Source organism: Mytilus californianus, unplaced genomic scaffold, assembly GCF_021869535.1.
Source record: "Mytilus californianus isolate M0D057914Y unplaced genomic scaffold, xbMytCali1.0.p SCAF_25, whole genome shotgun sequence".
Taxonomy (NCBI): domain Eukaryota; kingdom Metazoa; phylum Mollusca; class Bivalvia; order Mytilida; family Mytilidae; genus Mytilus; species Mytilus californianus.
In genome coordinates, this window is record NW_026262674.1 from 4237788 (window position 1) to 4256495 (window position 18708).

Here is an 18708-nt window from a genome sequence, read left to right on the forward strand (position 1 = left end):
ATTGTTATCTCTTATTTTGTTTCCTCCTGAATATAACACTTTCAAGTCCTAACATTGGTGATTCAAACGCTAATGACGTCACAAAAGCGGCCATAAACGACAACACAATATGACCAACAATCTCGTAAATCTGTAAAATAAAGTAAACATTATGTGTTCCATGTTTTCATTGTATCTTCGAAAATAACTAAACAGCAAAGATGAAGGGCAATTAAAAAAATATATTATTAAACATATAATCTTTTCGTCGTTTTACTTTATGAAACCTTTTGCCATTTTGAGGATGCAATACTTATACTGTATTTCCTTATCTTTGATTTTGGTAAATGTTAGACATGTCAAAAATGTTAGTGAGTCTCGACAATGAAAATAAAACATTTTTGAAAACTCGTTTTCGTTTTTATTGATGAATTAAACATACTCATTATAACTAACCTAGAGTTGTCTTTTTTGAAGACGGTCCGAGTTGTCTCCGGGTCGAGTTGTCTCGAACCCTAGTAAAATGTTTAACGCCGAACCTGCGTGTCGTCTTAAAAAACTAATCAGTGACGCTGGTTATACTCACGTATTCACTATCAGACAAGTGTATAGTTTTCGTCTGTGAGTACTTCCAATGGTTGAGTATCATCATGTGGACCAGATAAGCCATATATGTCAGCCGACTCAATGGGATAAAAGCTTTCCATGACAAGATAGTGTTAATAAATCCTATTAAAAATAAAACACATTAGTACCAGAATGATGTATATGAGCGAGATGAGATGAGAAGAATATATTAAAACGCCACACAAAAACCCTCTCAGCTGAAAATCTGTTCTTCTTTTTCACATTGCCCATATATGTTTCCACGGGCTGATAACATTTTCAAATTGCCCTATGCTTTTCACAATAACTTTTCAACCTGGTTAATTAAATTAATTAAAGTTTGATTTTTTGGTTTACTACATAATACTACAGGGCTACATTGCCTGCATTTTTATCAGCTATATTTTTCATGCATTCCTCATATGCAACCTGTTGTTTGTATTGCATGATGAATGATACACGTTTTACAAATGCTTATCCATTGCACATTTCGTCTTTTTTCATACTTCTTTTTAGAGTTGCAGATGAAACACAAAAGCTATATTAAAGTTATGTTTCATTCCAATATCAAATTCCATTAAGAGAGATCTGGAAAAAATATTGGGGAGGATTTAGCCTATTTATGATCTTTATTTGCCTGTTCCAAGTCAGGAGCCTGCAGTTCAGCGGTTGTCGTTGGTGCATGTCTGTCATATTTGTTTTTCGTAAATTGTTTTGTTATAAATTAGGCCATTAATTTTTCTCAATTGAATTGTTTCATATTTTTAATGTCGGGGCCTTTTATATCCGACTATACGGTATGGGTTTTGCTCATTGTTGAAGGCCGTACGGTTGTCTATTATTACTTACATCCACTTTATTTGAACTTTGGTGGATAGTTGTCTCATTAGCAATCATACTACATTTCCTTATTATTATATTAGTAAAGTAATCTGTTACAGACAGGAAGAAGTAATGCCAGGGAACATGTGAATAATCATAATTGTTAAATCGTAATTTTCAAGTGTTTTTTTACTATATTTCACGTAAAGAAAAAAGGTTTGCTATGCTTTACAGTACCTCCATTTCCAGTTGCACAAGCAAAAATAACCCACGAAATACAGAGTCCCCAAGCTGTTCTGTGTACAGCGTTGTAAAAAGCTGCTACCGATGTTGGAAGCGGCGTGTCGCTATTGATGTCATCGTATAACCCGTAAACAATGGCCATTCCAGTACCTATAGCCGCTGACCAGATAGCCAAATTCAGATACTAAATAAAGTTGTATAAAAGAAATATCATTAACAAAATTGTTACCTGTATGTTTGACAAATGCGAATACGTGCTTTAAATATGTATTTCGTAATTTGAGTTATGAACTATCTTACTTACTCGGACCTTTTTTGTTAGCATCTTTGTTAGATTAATTTGTATGTTTGTTTGATATTTTTAGTCAGTTGTGTTATATGTCTGTGATGTATGTTTAGAAGTTTTTATCTACTATGTTTTCCAGTAGTTTACCGGTTCTCTAATATTAAAGAAGTAAGTTCGTTTAGGACCATATTTGGCCCTGAATATTAAGTCCATAGATAAAAAATGTTTTAAGTTGATGAAATGTTGATGAAAAAAAGTGAAATAGAACTACTTTTGTGCATCTTTTCTAACAAAGCGTTAACATTTACAACCCAAAATAGGCCAAAGCAGAGATTCTAATGAAATTTGACACAATCGTCTGGATTTCTACCAAATTTATGGCTAGGAAACATATAGCGTAGGCTTCGTCAAACTAAATATCAAAATCAGATATGTAAAATGTTATACAAACAATATGTACAAATATCCTTCTTGTTATGTTTCCAGTCCAAAAGATGAATGGAATTTTACTTGTTTTCCTGAATTATCGTGGAAAATCAAAATGTGAGACATTTGTGACGTCATGAAAAGAACGCTAATGCGTAAGTTTATGGCCTTATCCAACCAACTCTTTTAAATTAGGTGGGTTTTTTTTATTTTTTACAAACATTTCATTTATTTGCCTTTTATCAAGACTTAACCACTGTTAATCCCATTCAATGATTCTCTGGCAAACCTTTGTTTAAACTCATCATAGATACCAGGCTTAAAATTATAACAGAATTAGTGAAATTCATATGAATAGCAGACAATTATATTTATTAGCCAATGAAAATCTATCCTATTGATATTGGCTTTACAATTGGTCCTATATAGAATGTAACCAACACCAAAACAATTCGGAATTCAAAATGGTGGCTTTCTTTAGTAACGGACTGGTTGAACGTGGAATCTAACCCGTTAAGATATTTGTCAATGTCCAATGAAATTATCGTTCTAAACGAATTGCATTAGAAAGGCAGATAATTATATTTGACAATGAAAACTTACCCTGTTGATGTGAACTTTACAATTGGTTCTATATAGTATGTAACCAGCATACATGCCAACCAGATAAGGTCCAATTCTACAGTAGGGTTTAACGTACAGTTTCTTCCAATGTGTAGCGTCTCCACTAAACATGAATAATTAGATATAACATGGTGGACTTACCCTTTCTTTTATATAACATACCCTGAATCAACATACCCTGTTTATTTGAAGTCTACAGTTGGTTTTATATAGTAGATACCCGGCATACATTCCCACCAAATAGGGACCCATTCTGCAGTATGGTTTAATGTAGATTTTCGCGAACCAGTCTTTGCTATTTCCTCTGAATAAAGTGTTTAAAGATATTACATTATTTTTTGTTTTGACGTACATCTAAGTCGTTCATGGAATCCTAATCGACGATTCCATTATAATTCCACAAGCAGTATTTATTTTCATAAGATCTCGATCCATGAATTTTGTAAATTATAAAGCTCTTTCAGACAAAAGTAAGCATGCTTGCATAACATATTCCTCTTTATAATAAGTAAAATAGCTGAGCACGCAATGAATTAAACTCCTGAATAGTCTTCGTAAATATAGATGACAAAACCAAGCTCTGAGTGCAGAAGTTCAGTTGGTAATGATTTAAAATTAAATAAATTTTGCCATTTAAAAAGGCAGAGACTATCATCTTCCAAGTAATCAGTTGATTGAGAACATTCTTATCAGTCTCTCAGCTTAGATATTTTAAGATAGAATTAACTAACACTGTCAACGCTTGTCATAAACTGTTTGGTACTCTTAAACTTCCTAATTGATTAAAAGCTTTACTTTTTTTTATACATTATGTTATGGTGTTAATGAAAACTGTTAAAATGTTAATAAAAAAACTTATAAACAGATATTTAGATGTATGATTCTTAATTAGATAAAAGAAAACCAAAACTTACGCGTCAAAATTATTGGCGGGAATATCATAATGAGATGATATAACTCCTGCTGTTATTGTAGTGCCTACAAGGAACACCATCAAAATACCAACACCAAGTAAATGGAAGCTAGAATGGAACAATGATAAAACAATACATGCATGAGGTACACAAATAAATACATGCGGGACGTACACAAATAACATATACATGCGGGACGTACACAAATAAATATAACATATGTGATATAATACAGTAAATATAATCTTTATTGATATGATTTGTTGTTATTCCCGATACATTTTATATCCGTGTTTCCAATATAATAAATCTTTAACAAGTACCTTATGAATATACATGAAATATTCAATTCATTCTACTAGTATTGTTTATTTAATTACTGATGCTTGTTTATTGAAAATTTAATGTTTGATTTAAATTTTTTACTTATAATTTATAACAAATACATGCGGGAAGTTTAAAGTAAATATAACATACATGATGTAAAACAGTAAAAACAATCTTTATTGTTATTTTCGATACATTAATACATAACTATTTGTGGCGATGATACATTTGTGTGACACACAGTATAATTCTATTGTGGTGTCCTGGTACATACTGTCGTAAATTCAAGGGAGGTGTCGGTTGTTATTCTGTGGTTAATATGTTGTAATGTACTTATTATTTATTTATGTGTTTTTCTGTGCTGAGTGTTCTTGCGTTTATTTGTACTGTATTCCTGTCAGGTAAAGTAATTTTAGTGGTATTTTTAACATTGCCATACAAACGGGTGGTTTGGCTAGCCATAAAACCAGGTTCAATCCACCATTTTTTCTATTAATCTATTAATGTCCTGAACCAAGTCAGAAATATGGCAGTTATTATCAAATAGTCCGTTTCTATGTATGTTGGCGTTTGGTTTTGTTCCAGTTCAGTGTTTCTGTTGTTCCATTTTTTCATCTCAGAGTTGGTCTGTTTCCCTTGGTTTTGGTTTGTGACCCGGATTTGTTTTCGCTGAATCGATTTATGAACTACTGTCCCATTTATTTATTTTCATGTTTTCAATATAATAAATTCAAAACAAGTAAATCAGATTATATATCACAGCTATCTGAGCTGATAAATATTATGAAATATTCATTTCAAACTACTGGTATTTGTTTTCAAAACAACTGATGATAAAAAAAGCCGTTTGTTTATCAAATAGAAATTTAAAGGTCTAATCCAAACTTAGTTCTTATATTATCATTAACCTGCAATAAACAATTTAACATTTGATGTGCATCGAAAAAAAACCCACAATAATAGACAATTTCCTGTAAAGATAATCATTTTAATTAAGGATAAAGATTAAAATTAAGAAATGCATGGTCTTGCGGAATTATTTTTTAGATTAAATATATCATAGAACGTGCAAAACAATGGCGGACGATACCAAATAGATACTCAAAATTATAAGTTGTTTACAAACTGACAACGTCATGGCAAACAAAAAAACCCAACAAAAATCCAAAGATATTTACTTTGATATAAAAATTTAAAAAAAATAATCACAATTTTTAAATAGTATCTTTGAATACTTTTTAGAGTTAAGATGTAAGCACACGAATATATTATTAATAATACTATTAATGAAAACACTTACTGGTATAACGGTAGAAGTATGAGTGGACTAAGGATATAGAACTGCATATCGTTCGCTAAGTACCATGCAACTCCAAAACACTGCAATAAAAACCATCTTTATTTACTTGTCTTTCGTTTTTTGATAATGAGCTTTGTCTATATGCCTTTTTGTTTGTCTTTGTTGACATATTTGCTTGTTTTTGTAGTGATTAAGATTATAACACAATGTTGACTGCTGTACCCCTATTTTTGACATTTTTACCTATTATGTCTGTTTGTTTTGTTCACACATTGTTGTCAATATAATGGAATTTTATGCGACTGTCATACAAGTGAGAGGTTTAGCTAGCTATAAAACCAGGTTTAGTCCACCATTTTCTACATAAGAAAATGCCTGTACCAAGTCAGGAATATGACAGTTGTTATCCAATTATATGATGCGTTTGAGCTTTTGATTTTGCCATTTGCTTAGAGACTTTCCGTTTAGAACTTTCCTCGGAGTTCGGTATTTTTAATATTTTATTTTTTAAAAAGATTTCCATTTGTTTTGTTTCTTTGAAAGAATTTCTGTTTATGTCGATAGATGGTATGCAAAAGACTTTGTAGCACACGGGATTATGAAGCTTCCAAATTGACTGTCTAGGTTTGATACAGAAATGATAATCACAGGAAATAAATTGTGCTTTGTTTTTATTAACTACAACTGAATCGATACAACTACTTTTCCTATTGACTTCATCTACTTAATACCATCTACCTATGTCTGTAGGGTTTGCGTATCTCAGATGCTTAGATATATTAAAACTTCTTTCTCTACATTTTTTTATTTGAATGCCACAAATTGAGTCTTATGTAGACGAAACGCGCGTTGGGCATATTAAATTTTAAACTTATTGTTTTCGTATGAGCTTTTTTCCTAATTATGCTAATTTCTATGGATTCTTAGATTTGATACTCACAGTAGTGACACTACTGGATATGATTTTAGTTTGATTAGTGATACATGTATAGCACGAAATGTATACTTTGTTGAATCACTTGGACGTGGCAACAAATGCCTTATAATGCATACCTTCTTCTTGTTGTCCTCTACAAAGTTATTGATATACAATAGATTGTACCACCATCCCTTTTCGCAACCTTTGTCTATTCCACTTGTTGGCCAGTTCGGTCCACTTCCAGTGTAGTGGAATAGTGATACGGAAACCATGATAACTAACATATATGGAGGCGTTAACCTGTATATTGTATTGAGGTATAGTTAAATCAGTACTTGTAAAAAAATAGATTAATGAGTACTTACTTACACATCGTTTAAGTGTATTCTTTATCAAAATGCACAATAAAAAAAAATTCAAAACTCAAAATGAAAAGTATGATAAGGCGACTATTGCTTCCTTGAACTCAAAAATATTATAAACAGCTGCGCCATGAGCGCATGATACGCCCGTCGTCTTGTGTGTGAATTTTTATGCAATAAGCATAAATAGTTTCTGACATACGGCGTGACATGCGAAAACCCCCTTTTTTTTTTACAAAAAACTCAATATCTATAAAATAAAATTTTGAATCAAAACCAAAAAGTATACAGATCTTTAGATCAATATAACTAAGAAGTGTGTAAAATTTTAAGCAATAATCATAAATCGTTTTTGAGATACGGCGCGACATGTGAAAACACCCCTTTTAAAAAAAAAAATCAACATCTCAAAAATAAAATTTTGAATCAAAACCAAAAAGTATACAGATCTTTAGATTAATATAACTAAGAAGTGTGTAAAATTTTAAGCAATAATCATAAATCATTTTTGAGATATTGCGCGACATGTGAAAAACCCCTCCCCCTTTTTTTACAAAATACTCAATAACTCAAAAATAAAATTTTGAATCAAAACCAAAAAGTATACAGATCTTAAGGTTAATATAACTAAGAAGTGTGTAAAGTTTTAAGCAATAATCATAAACTGTTTTTGAGATACGGCGCGACATGTGAAAAACCCCTCCCCCTTTTTAACAAATACTCAATAACTCAAAAATAAAATTTGAATCATCACCAAAAAGTATACAGATCTTAAGATTAATATAACTAAGAAGTGTGTAAAGTTTTAAGCAATAATCATAAATTGTTTTTGAGATACGGCGCGACATGTGAAAAAAAACACACACCTGTTTTAGTTACTAAGTCCCGTAACTCAAAAAGTTTTAATCTTATTTTCACCAAAAAGTATACAGATCGTTTGACCATCATAAGAAACAACTATGTTAAGTTTCATGAAATTTGGATAAGTCATTCTCAAGTTACGGTGCGACATGTTTACGCCGGACAGACAGACGGACAGACAGACGGACAGACGGACAGACAGACGGACAGACGGACGGACGCCGGACATTTGTATAACATAATACGTCCCGTCAAAAAGTTGACGGGCGTATAAAAAGGGTTTATAAATCTACCAAATAACATCCATGGGAGATTTATAGGGCATTCTCTATTTTACATGTTTAGTCAAAACTTCTTTCTTTAAAATGGAAACTTCTAAAACTTCCAAAATAGCCTTTTTTTTTTAGGGTAAATCATCTTAAACATTGACCCACAAATATATTTTGCTTAAAGAATTGCTTTACAAAAATTGTATGGGTGTAAAGTACTGTAAATCAACTAATTTTCGCGAGCAATTAATTTTCGCGACTTTCACGAGTAGAAAAATATCGCGAATATAAATCGTCGCGAATATGTTAAACCTCGATCGTCTCTTATATTAATAAACCAACGAAATTAAAACATCGCGAAAATAAATCGCCGCGAAGTCGAATTGAAAATGCAAAACGCGAAATAAAGTATCCGCGAAAATAAGTATGTTTACAGTATCTTTTCCGGTAAGTAATTGGCAAATACACATCAAACCAAAGCTTATATTTAAAATGAACATACAATTAATCCACGTAAGCAAATGAATCCACACAATTCTACAACTTTTTTTTACCATCCCACAGTGTTATTTATCATTCTTCAACACAGGATAATATAATTCTCGATGATGGGATTTTTTAACGACCTTGACTGGCTATACAGCCCTCGCATGGTCGGCTTCCTTATCCTCCTCTTCGTGTCACAGTATTTATACATCCCGCCATTGTGTTATTGTGCTATGGACTTTTTTGCATTCTTATGTTTGCTTTTGTACTTTGTCTTTAGAGTGTCTATATGTTAATTTGTTCTTCTTTGTTGAACCGGTTATTTTTTTGTTATAGTGATTTAGATTATAACACAATGTTGAGTGCTGTACCCCTATTTTTGACATTTGTCCTATTATGTCTGTTTGTTTTGCTCACACATTGATGTCAATATGATGCGTTCTATGCGAAAGTCATACACGTGAGAGGTGACTGTCATACAAGTAAGAGGTTTAGCTAGCTATAAAACCAGGTCTAATTCACCATCATGTACATAAGGCAATGCCTTTACAAAGTCAGAAATACAGTTGTTTTCCATTCGTTTGATTTGTTTGAGCTTTTGATTTTGCCATTTGATAAAGGACTTTTTATATAGATAAGACCGTTGGTTTTCTTGTTTGAATTGTTTTTACACTAGTCATTTTGGGGCTCTTTATAGCTTGCTGTTCGGTGTGAGTCAGGGCTCCGTGTTAATGGCCGTACTTTGACCTATAATTGTTAACGTTTTATACATTGTGACTTAGATGGAGAGTTGTCTCATTGGCACTCATACCACATTTCTTATTTATATAAAAAGATACACTTTAAGGGTGTTGGTGTTAACAGAAGACTTATCACTATTTGCTTAACATAAACATTAGTATCTAACCTCCAAAATCGATGAAAATAAAACATGAACCACTTTAGACGTCCTTTGTTTTTCGCCAGTTCTTTCATCACCAAATATGTCAGTAAAAGTCCACTACAATATGAATAAACATCATGCAGCGATTATTTACATAATGTTTAAAACTTCCTCATTTTAATTCTATGTTATATCAGAAGACAAACGTTTATTTTATTTTGCATTTGATAGCTATGATTACCTAGTACGATTTTACACTGTTGCGTCCAATTAATTGCCTTTGCATGGGGATAACAATATCGCCAACAAAAAAAACCCCCAACAACAACGAGTTCTCTTTGGCGCAAAACAACCAACCTGGTTATGCTGTGCTTGTGTAAATATCAATAATTGTTTTAAATAAACATGCACCTTCTATCTTCATTGTAGCAGCCAAAGACAAAAGCTGTAGCAGCCTCGATTTAACACTTGTTCATAGCATGATATGTGCATATTCTACTTCTTGTTTTATAAGTTCTGTATATTTACCTTAAGGTGAAAAAGGAATCAACGGACACATATGCATTACAAACGGCCATAAATGTCCATCGTTTGAGCATGCGTGGCATAAATTCTGCAATATTATCTGAAATGAAAATGCACAACGATATGTTTTGAAAAGCGCTTCGGACGCATGAAATTATAAAACGTGTTGTTTCAAATTTTTTGCTACTTTTATCATTGCATTGGAAGATATGAAATGACATCGTATATCTGTTATAATGACATAAACGGTACCCAATCTAATGCGTTCATGTATAACTGAATATTGGAAAAATGAAATTTGATATTAAGATATTATTCGAGCATGATTTCCTGTCGCACTAGGTTAAACTAACCCCAATTTGATGATTAATGTAGTAGTACCAATACCAAACAATAATTACATTAGATGTAGGTTTCATTATAATACGTTATTCTGATTGGCTATTATAACTACAATCTCGCGTTATTCCTTAATCAACTTCATTACACAATGAAATTTATCATTCATGATGACACGAGGTCCCACAATAAAGTGCACAGGTAATTTAAATAAAAACTTGATAAAAATCGTGTTTTATTGATCATAGCTAAAAAATGTAATTATAAGTATTGAATGCTTCTTTTTGTAACTTCATAGGGTTGTAAAAGTGTTGACCGTGCGCACATTTTTAGAATGAAGCGCTTCCGCGCTTCATACAAAATGTACTTCGGTCAACGCTTTTACACCCCAATGAAGTTACAAAAAGAAGCATTCAATTCTGAATTGAAATCTAACAATAAATGCATGAGAAAAGAGGCGAGAGATACCAAATGGATATTGAAACTCTTAAATCGAAAACAAGCTGATAATGCCATGGCAAAAACAAACCAAACGAAAACGACGAAAAGACAAAAATCAGTACACAAAACACAAAATTCTAATGTTTTCATATGCTCACCCTGAATTGTTCTTAACGTTGCAGCTGTTACTGCCAGGATAATGGGTATGTTTATAAGACGTTTAACAAAGCAGGAACTATTATTTGCAAAAAAACAACCGAAATGATATAAAATGTCTAATCAACATACCGGTATTCTTATGAAGAGATAATAGGTTTAAAATGTCATGACACTCTTCATAATTTGTTCAATAAAATATCCCTAGTATATTATATCATAAACAACTCCGTTTTCCTGGACATATCTTGCAACATTGTGAATATGACAGTTGTTATCCATTCGTTTGATATTTTTTCTTAAAATGTCCTGTACCAAGTCAGGAAAATGGCAGTTGTTACTTATAGTTCGTTTCTGTGTGTGTTGCATTGCCGTTTGTTTTTTGTTCACTTCAGTGTTTCTGTTGTTTCGTTGTTTTCTCTTATAGTTGATGAGTTTCCCTCAGTTTTAGTTTGTAACCCGGATTTGTTTTCTCTCAATCGATTTATGACCTTCGAACAGCGGTATACTACTGTTGCCTTTATTTGAGCTTTTGTTTTTGCCATTTGATTAGGGACTTTCCGTTTTGAATTTTCCTCGGAGTTCGGTATTTTTTTTAGTAGTCTATTTACCTGCAATATTATTAGGTGCACTGAATGCATGACCAATGATTACCCACGTCATGGACAGGAATCGGATTCCATTTATACATGTTATAACTCCTTTTCCCTGATTTGTATCTAGAATTTTAGAACCATTTGAGTACACTGAGAAGGATAACAGTAGCTTCCCTGGGATACCTGAAAATATAAGTTGTATTCAGAAACTATCCAAGATATTTTGTTTCTATTTTTCTTAAATACAAATAATGTTTAATATAATATTTTGGGTATTCTCTTTTCATTCAACTAAAAAGGTTAACTGCTTAAAGAATGAAAAGTTCTTACATCCCAAATAGTGAAATACTTATTAATTCAACTACCAAAAAAAAAAACCAATTATTTCTTTTCACGGTTATGAATACTTGCACATTGGCTCTTATAATTACTGCCAATTTCAAGTAAGTTTGGTCTATCAAGAGTGTTTGATTTTTGTTTGTTTTCTTTTAATTGCAGTCACTTCACCTAGCTTCTTCTAGTAGCGAGCACATTTTTATTCTACTTTCTAAATCAAATACCGTTTTTTTTTCATATTTCATTACCCCCCAAGGGTGACTGGGGAATAGAAGTATGGTCACTCGGTCTTCTTCCGACCGGCAGTAAAACGCTTGCCAAAGTGGGGCGTCCGTTTGGCTGTGCGGGATGTACAAGTTTGCAGCCACGTCCGGTCAGAATGGGGACGTTAAATCCGATGACTCGTGTAAAGAGAGAGTCAAGCTCTCTGCACGTTAAGAACCCTTGCAACAACTCTTGAGGGGTCCGTAGGTGGCCTGTTGCAAGGCAAAATTTCTGTCCCTATCCAATATACTCTCATTTTCCAGTGACAGTTCAAATTTCCCCGACCTTCATCCCCGAAGGCCTCTATTACAAGACCTACCTATTGATTGTTAACTTGTTCTCGTCCTGAACATGCATGAAATATTTGCCACTGGACGTTAAGCAACCATCAATCAATCAATCAATCATATTTCATTACCCAAGTGAGTGTTCATCCTGTTAATAGCTGCGTTGTGTATTTTTTTATTTTATGTTTTACTTTGGCGACATATTGTATTAATCATAACTGTGTATAAGAAAAATTTACTTTCAATTAAGTTATATTTTGCTCAAAGATTTTTTTAGAACTTAATGAATCCAACTAAAGAAACAGTAGTCTATCGATGATCTAATATCATAAATCGTTTTAAGAAGATGAATCAAGCTAACACACACAAACTACCGAAAAATGAACTCTAAAATGAGCGAGACCGAGTGCATCGATAGGGTGCACGCATCCTGCCGTGTATGCATCTCCCGCCAAACGAACCCATAAAAATTGTATTAAATATAATAATGCCTACATGTATATACTTAAAAAACTATTAATATTAGGACGAAGTTCTCAATAACAGTAAAACATGTAATGAAACAAAAAAAATCAATATAAAGATCACTATACTATCAACTTAAACTAGATTACTTTTTTTAACTTTTGCATTTGCGAATTTCCCTGTTCCTGTTCTGTTGACGACCGCTGCCATGTTGTAAGTTATAAGATTTCTCGCAAATTTGTATATCCGATCACCACAAAAGAATGATGACAACAAAACAATGAAAACAAAAATCGTTATATGGACTTCGTCCTTTTTCACAGTTAACGTGAAAACAAAAATCGTTATATGGACTTAGTCCTTTTTCACAGTTAACGCCTGACTTATAATATAGAAAAAAAACCTTATGATTTATATCATGGTAATACCGGGTTGATATTCTTTGATGCGTGATTTAGTTCCTTCAATCAATTGCTGTTTTTCACTTGCTTCGATTGCGATCTCCTCACTTGATGTGATTTCTTCTATCCGTCGCCATTTCGGCCATTGTATAACAATGAGGTCATATCCGGTTCCGAGTAACATGGCGGAAATAAACAGTCCTATCACAACCCTGTAAAACATTTGCCTCAATTATTAAAACAACAATGTACAACTTCAACAGAATCTTAATTAAAAATATGAACTAATTAGGTCGTTACTGAAATATAGAAAGGAACCTCATTTAGATCATAAAACTTATTAAAAAATAAAAAGTCTTGGTCCCTAGTAACTATAATTGGAAGTTTTATCTTTTTGAGTTCTTGAGCATTTGTTTGCACCTGTCCCAAGTCAGGAACCTGATGTTCAGTGATTGTCGTTTGTTGATGTGGTTCATAAGTGTTTCTCATTTCTCGTTTTTTTTGTATAGATTAGACCGTTGGTTTTCCTGTTTAAATGGTTTTACACTAGTAATTTTTTGGGCCCTTTATAGCTTGATGTTCGGTGTGAGCCAAGGCACCATGTTGAAGACCGTACTTTGTGACCTATAATGGTTTACTTTTACAAATTGTGACTTGGATGGAGAGTTGTCTCATTGGCACTCATACTACATCTTCTAATATCTATAAATGGAATTTGTTAAAGTCTTGTTTGAAATGATTTTTTTCATGATTTTAATTATTTATACAATCAATATCAGTTGTTGCATTAAAAAACGAAACAATAAAGTAGACCGCTTTTGAAATAAAAAAACACCATTTTCTTCCGAAGAAAATTTAATGTATTGAAATTGGATAAATGTCACAATTCAAATGAATCACATAGATATCATTTATGACTTTCTTTATATAAGCTGAAAGCTAAACACTCTCCCATTAATAAAGATGACCTTATCTTTGAATTGTTTGTTCTGTTAGATCCTATTGGTTTTGACTCGATGATGTTTTTCTGACACGGATCTGTATTTTATTTCTTTGACATCAATAGCTCATCTCTTCTTCGCAAGCCAAGGGTTACGATCCAGTCCCATCCTCTCCACCCTTGGCAAATTAAGCCAACATTTGTGATTACAATGCTGCACCATCTACCGGTAGATAAATGTCACGCCTATTCCGATTACATCGTTCTCGACCAATGTAAGCACTTAAACTCTCTTCAGTGTGGAGGTGTTAAAATGTTGTGTCCAGTGTTTACAAATTTCCTGAAGCAGGAACCGAAATTACACGTTGACATTCCAACATTTGCTCGAGAAACATACACAAGAACTTTCAATTAGTTTATTTTGAACATTGCAATTTTCACTACATATCGTCATATGTTTTGGGATTAATATTTGTTGCACAATCAACACGTGGCAATTGTTTATTAACAGTTTCTACATTTACACGTGATCACCTTAAAGGCGCATTTTGATTGGATGCAACCAGTTACAACTGCGACCGATGGAAATCTTTACCTCGTGGATCCGAAATTCTACCTTAATCTGCCCACGGTGGAGAAGAGGGCACTGGATCGTAACCCTTGTCTAGCGAAGATGAGCTTATCTAAGAAACGTTATTTTAAAGGTTCTATCATGCTGAGTTATATTTTAATGTAGTTTTAGTTAAATACTTACAGTACTATTTGAGCCCTAGAATCGTATGGTATGTCTGTTTCTACACAGGTCTGTATACTGGCTGTCAATTCGGTTGATACATTCTCATATAAAACTGAATAACACGTCAAGCAATCGTTAAACATTTACAAATGATGATATATTTGTGCAGCTTAGTTTTCATATGGTAATCATGTTTTTCAACTGGCCTGCAGAGTACGATGTTTCCAATCTGCAATGCTTTGTATTCATTTCTTGGGATACTAATGTAAGCCCATTTATCGGGTATTGATGAAATATGCATTTAAGTGTTTCGTAAATTACAAAGTCTCCGCATCATACTAATAAGTCAAAAACCACAAAATCTAGTATCCTCGAAAACTTCTTTAAACAAATTTAATCATCGAAAATTAATGAATCCACAGTATAATTTAAAAAATGTTAATTTGAAAAGTATGTGCAGTCACTGTAATTTACATGTGTAAAACAATTAAGGATGTTCGCTTCTCTTCTTTTTGATTTTTTGTCAGATATTCGGAATCCTCTGGTTTTATCCATCTACTACCAATTAAAAATTTTGCCCATTAAGCCCTACTTTTCATTTCATAATTTTATTACATATAGTTTTAAAAGTCATATTTGAAAATCTTATAAAAACCTTGTTATTTTTTCATAGTTTTTGAAAGAAAATGCTGCCAATGTTAATTTTATGAAAAATCTAGAGAGAATCATTTCCCGCCAAATTTTCAATGGCTTATATCTCAAAAACAAGCACACGGACCTATCATTTTTTTCTTCTTTATAAGTTCAGTTACAAATATACTATCAATTCATAACAGTCTTTTAAAAAGCTTGTTATTTTGAAACAGAGTAGCAAACATCCTTAAACAGTTTTAAAGTAACTTAGTTCGATTGTTTTGCTCCGGTAATGAACATATGTATAATGGACTGTGTGTGACAAGTATAAACAGCAATACTGAATATAACGCAATTGATAAGACGAATGCATTAAAATACTGACAAGTCTTTAAAGATAGGTTCAGTACAAAAGTCAGGAATATGACAGTTGTTTTTTCATTCGTTTAATGTGTTTGAGCTTTTGATTTGCCACTTGATAAGGGACTTTCCATTTTTAATTTTCCTTGGAGTTTGGTATTTTTGATATTTTTATTATTGTTTTTTTTTAGTAAAAATTGTATTAACTAGCGTCTCTGAGAACACATAAAAGATTGAGGTGTAACATAAACTGCTAGCTCGCACATAAATCATTAGTAGAAGATATGTCGTCGTTTTTTTTTTGCCATGATTTTGTTGGCCTCTCGTCGACTAATGGGGTTTATTTTCATTTTGGTTTCTTCCGTCTGTTTTATTAAATAAAAAATAAAATGCATATGCAATAATGCTTTCAACCATTCTAGAATAAGATACGAATGCATTTTTGTTTTATGATTAAAGACATGCACGTGTTAGAAAATGTTGTGTTGCCCTAATTAAAGGAATGGTTTTATTCAAAGTTTCGAATATCATTTTAGTGGTGGTAATTACGTCTTACATTTACGAAGCAAATTTTGTACGTCCTTCTTAGAACAACTGTCAGGCACACATACACCAATAGTGACTGTCGGATTTCCCTGAAAGAATATGTAATAGGTTTGGGTTAAATGCGATATTTTTGAAACATTGAGAGACATTTTAAAAAAATTACATGTGCAACTTTTGTAATATAGCAGAAAAACTGGTAGTGTTTTAAACTCCTAGCTAATAACTATTTACCCTTTTTCTTTGTTTAACCTGATGTGATATATATTTTCCTGGTTTATGACATAATGAGGCTCAAATATGTGAATTTCTTCGAAATTTTAAAATTAGCATATGGAGTTTCGTATTTGAAATTGTATCTATATGCCATTACATAACATATATTTTCTTAAAGAAATAGACGTGGGTTCCAGGTTACAGAATTTTTTCATTTAACGCCAATCAATTGTAACTTACGGGTATTATATTTCCTAGAAGTCCCCGCAGTGGAACACGTGCTTTGCAGTATTGTTACTTACTGCTTTTATATTTTGTTACTTACAGGTATTATATTTCCGAGGGGACCCTTCAGCGGAACACGTGCTTTGCAATATTGTGCATCAAATCTGTACTTGATACCGCTAACATTGGTGGCGACATCCTGTACAGCTAGACACTCATCAAAATCTCCAAACCAGACGATTCCTCCGCCAAGGATGTTTGCTGGCGGTTTGCCGGCTGCATCTATCACTTAAAGTATAAAAGTCATCAAAGTTATCAAACCAAACTATTCCTCCGCCAAGGGTGTTTGATGGAAGTATACCGGCTGCATCTATCACATAAAGTATAAAAGTCATCAAGGTCACTTAACAAAACAATTCTTCCGCCAAGGATGTTTGATGGGAGTTGTAACCCCCTTTTTTCACGACCAATGCTTTTGAATGGGGACATATGTTTGGATCCACCCCCACACACAACCTTTTAAATATGCCTGGATCTGCCCCTGCATGTGCTCAATACTTCCATCTTGCAAATATATGTCAAAATATACAACTTATGTGATATCTATTACATGATGATGAGTTAAGACTTTTCAACTGATTTTTATAGTTCGTTCTTATGTTGTACATGTACACCACTGTCCCAGGTTAGGGGGTTGGTGTTGGGATCCCGCTAACATGTTTAACTCCGCCACATTCTGTTGTTAATTTCTGTGTCATTTGGTCTCTTGTGAAGAGTTGTCTCATTGGTAATCATACCACATCTTCTTTTTTATATTAATATAATCTACATCAGGTAAAGAAGGAATATGCGTTACTTGATTTTTTTAAAAATTTTACACGTTTTTAAATTATCAAGAGAATAACGATTGGAACCATCACAACCCTTCCTGAGCACCTGAGATCACCCCTAATTGTTGGTGACGTTCGTGTTGCTCAGCCTTTTGTTTTCTATGTTGTGTTTTGTTTACTATTGTTTATCTGTTTGTCTTTTTCTTTTTTAGCCATGTCGTTGTCTATTTACTTTCGACATATTAGTTTGAATGTCCCTCTGGTATCTTTCGCCTCTCAAGTTAACTGCATTCTTTATATTGTTGGCCTATATTTTCTATTCTTTAAATTTTTACCATTATTCTGCACATTTTGTCCATCATTCTCTAATATGTAAACCCCATCCAGACCCTAATACACAAGGATTGCTAAGTTGAACTTATTTTTTTTCGTAACTTTTTGTAAATGGATTCTTTCCTTGTATCCGATACATCTTTAAGAAGTGATAAATAATCATACAGAGTTTCATTGATCAACTTCAAGCGGTTTCAATGCGGAAACGACTTATATGTTCTACATATTCACAGGGCTATCGGCAATCCTCGGGTGAATCCGCTACTCTCCTTCTATCCTTAGATGAAGGTACGGAATCGGCCGAGTTGTGACGAATGATTCACAAGGATGAATAAGTTGAACGAGTTGTTTTTATCTTGACCTTCACTGTAGGGTTTTCTTGCTTTTACGCGGCACTTGTAGGGGTGAATTTCATTACGAAACACCGAGAGGTTTAAAAATTAGAGAGTGTAAAGGATTTGTGACAGACGCACATACACCAGGGACGCACAGACGCACGGATGGGCAAGCTAATTACTATAAGCTTTCCACCGGACGTGCCCTAACTAATATCTACATTTTCAAAGATATAAAAGTAGTGGAAATATGCGCACCGCAACAAACATTGGATTACACACTCTAATGTGGTTAATTTTGTCACCCATAATTACTTGTTTCAACACCGGTTGAATTCTAAAATTGTAAGAATCTGTCACAGTAAAAAGCGTCACATGACCAGCATGCACCACGATCGCCATAGGTGTAGTAATGCATGATAATATATAATGATAAGTAA

At 33.0% G+C, this 18708-nt stretch overlaps 1 protein-coding gene and 1 long non-coding RNA gene across 2 annotated transcripts; both read right to left on the reverse strand.

Moving 5' to 3' along the window:
• Nucleotides 1–11491, reverse strand: LOC127732586 (nose resistant to fluoxetine protein 6-like). The gene is made up of 10 exons (XM_052241659.1): nt 11380–11491; nt 9836–9932; nt 9332–9424; nt 6581–6746; nt 5528–5607; nt 3901–4008; nt 2966–3089; nt 1645–1834; nt 566–708; nt 1–130 (listed from the first exon to the last, which is right to left on the reverse strand). The coding sequence occupies exons 1-10, from the start codon at nt 11429–11431 to the stop codon at nt 5–7; spliced, it is 1179 nt and encodes a 392-aa protein (XP_052097619.1). The 5' UTR covers nt 11432–11491; the 3' UTR covers nt 1–4.
• Nucleotides 11492–13145: 1654 nt separating this feature from the next.
• Nucleotides 13146–16417, reverse strand: LOC127732599 (uncharacterized). The gene is made up of 3 exons (XR_007996337.1): nt 16343–16417; nt 14812–14905; nt 13146–13329 (listed from the first exon to the last, which is right to left on the reverse strand). It is a non-coding gene; the product is annotated as an uncharacterized LOC127732599 (long non-coding RNA).
• Between the last annotated feature and the right edge of the window lie 2291 nt (nt 16418–18708).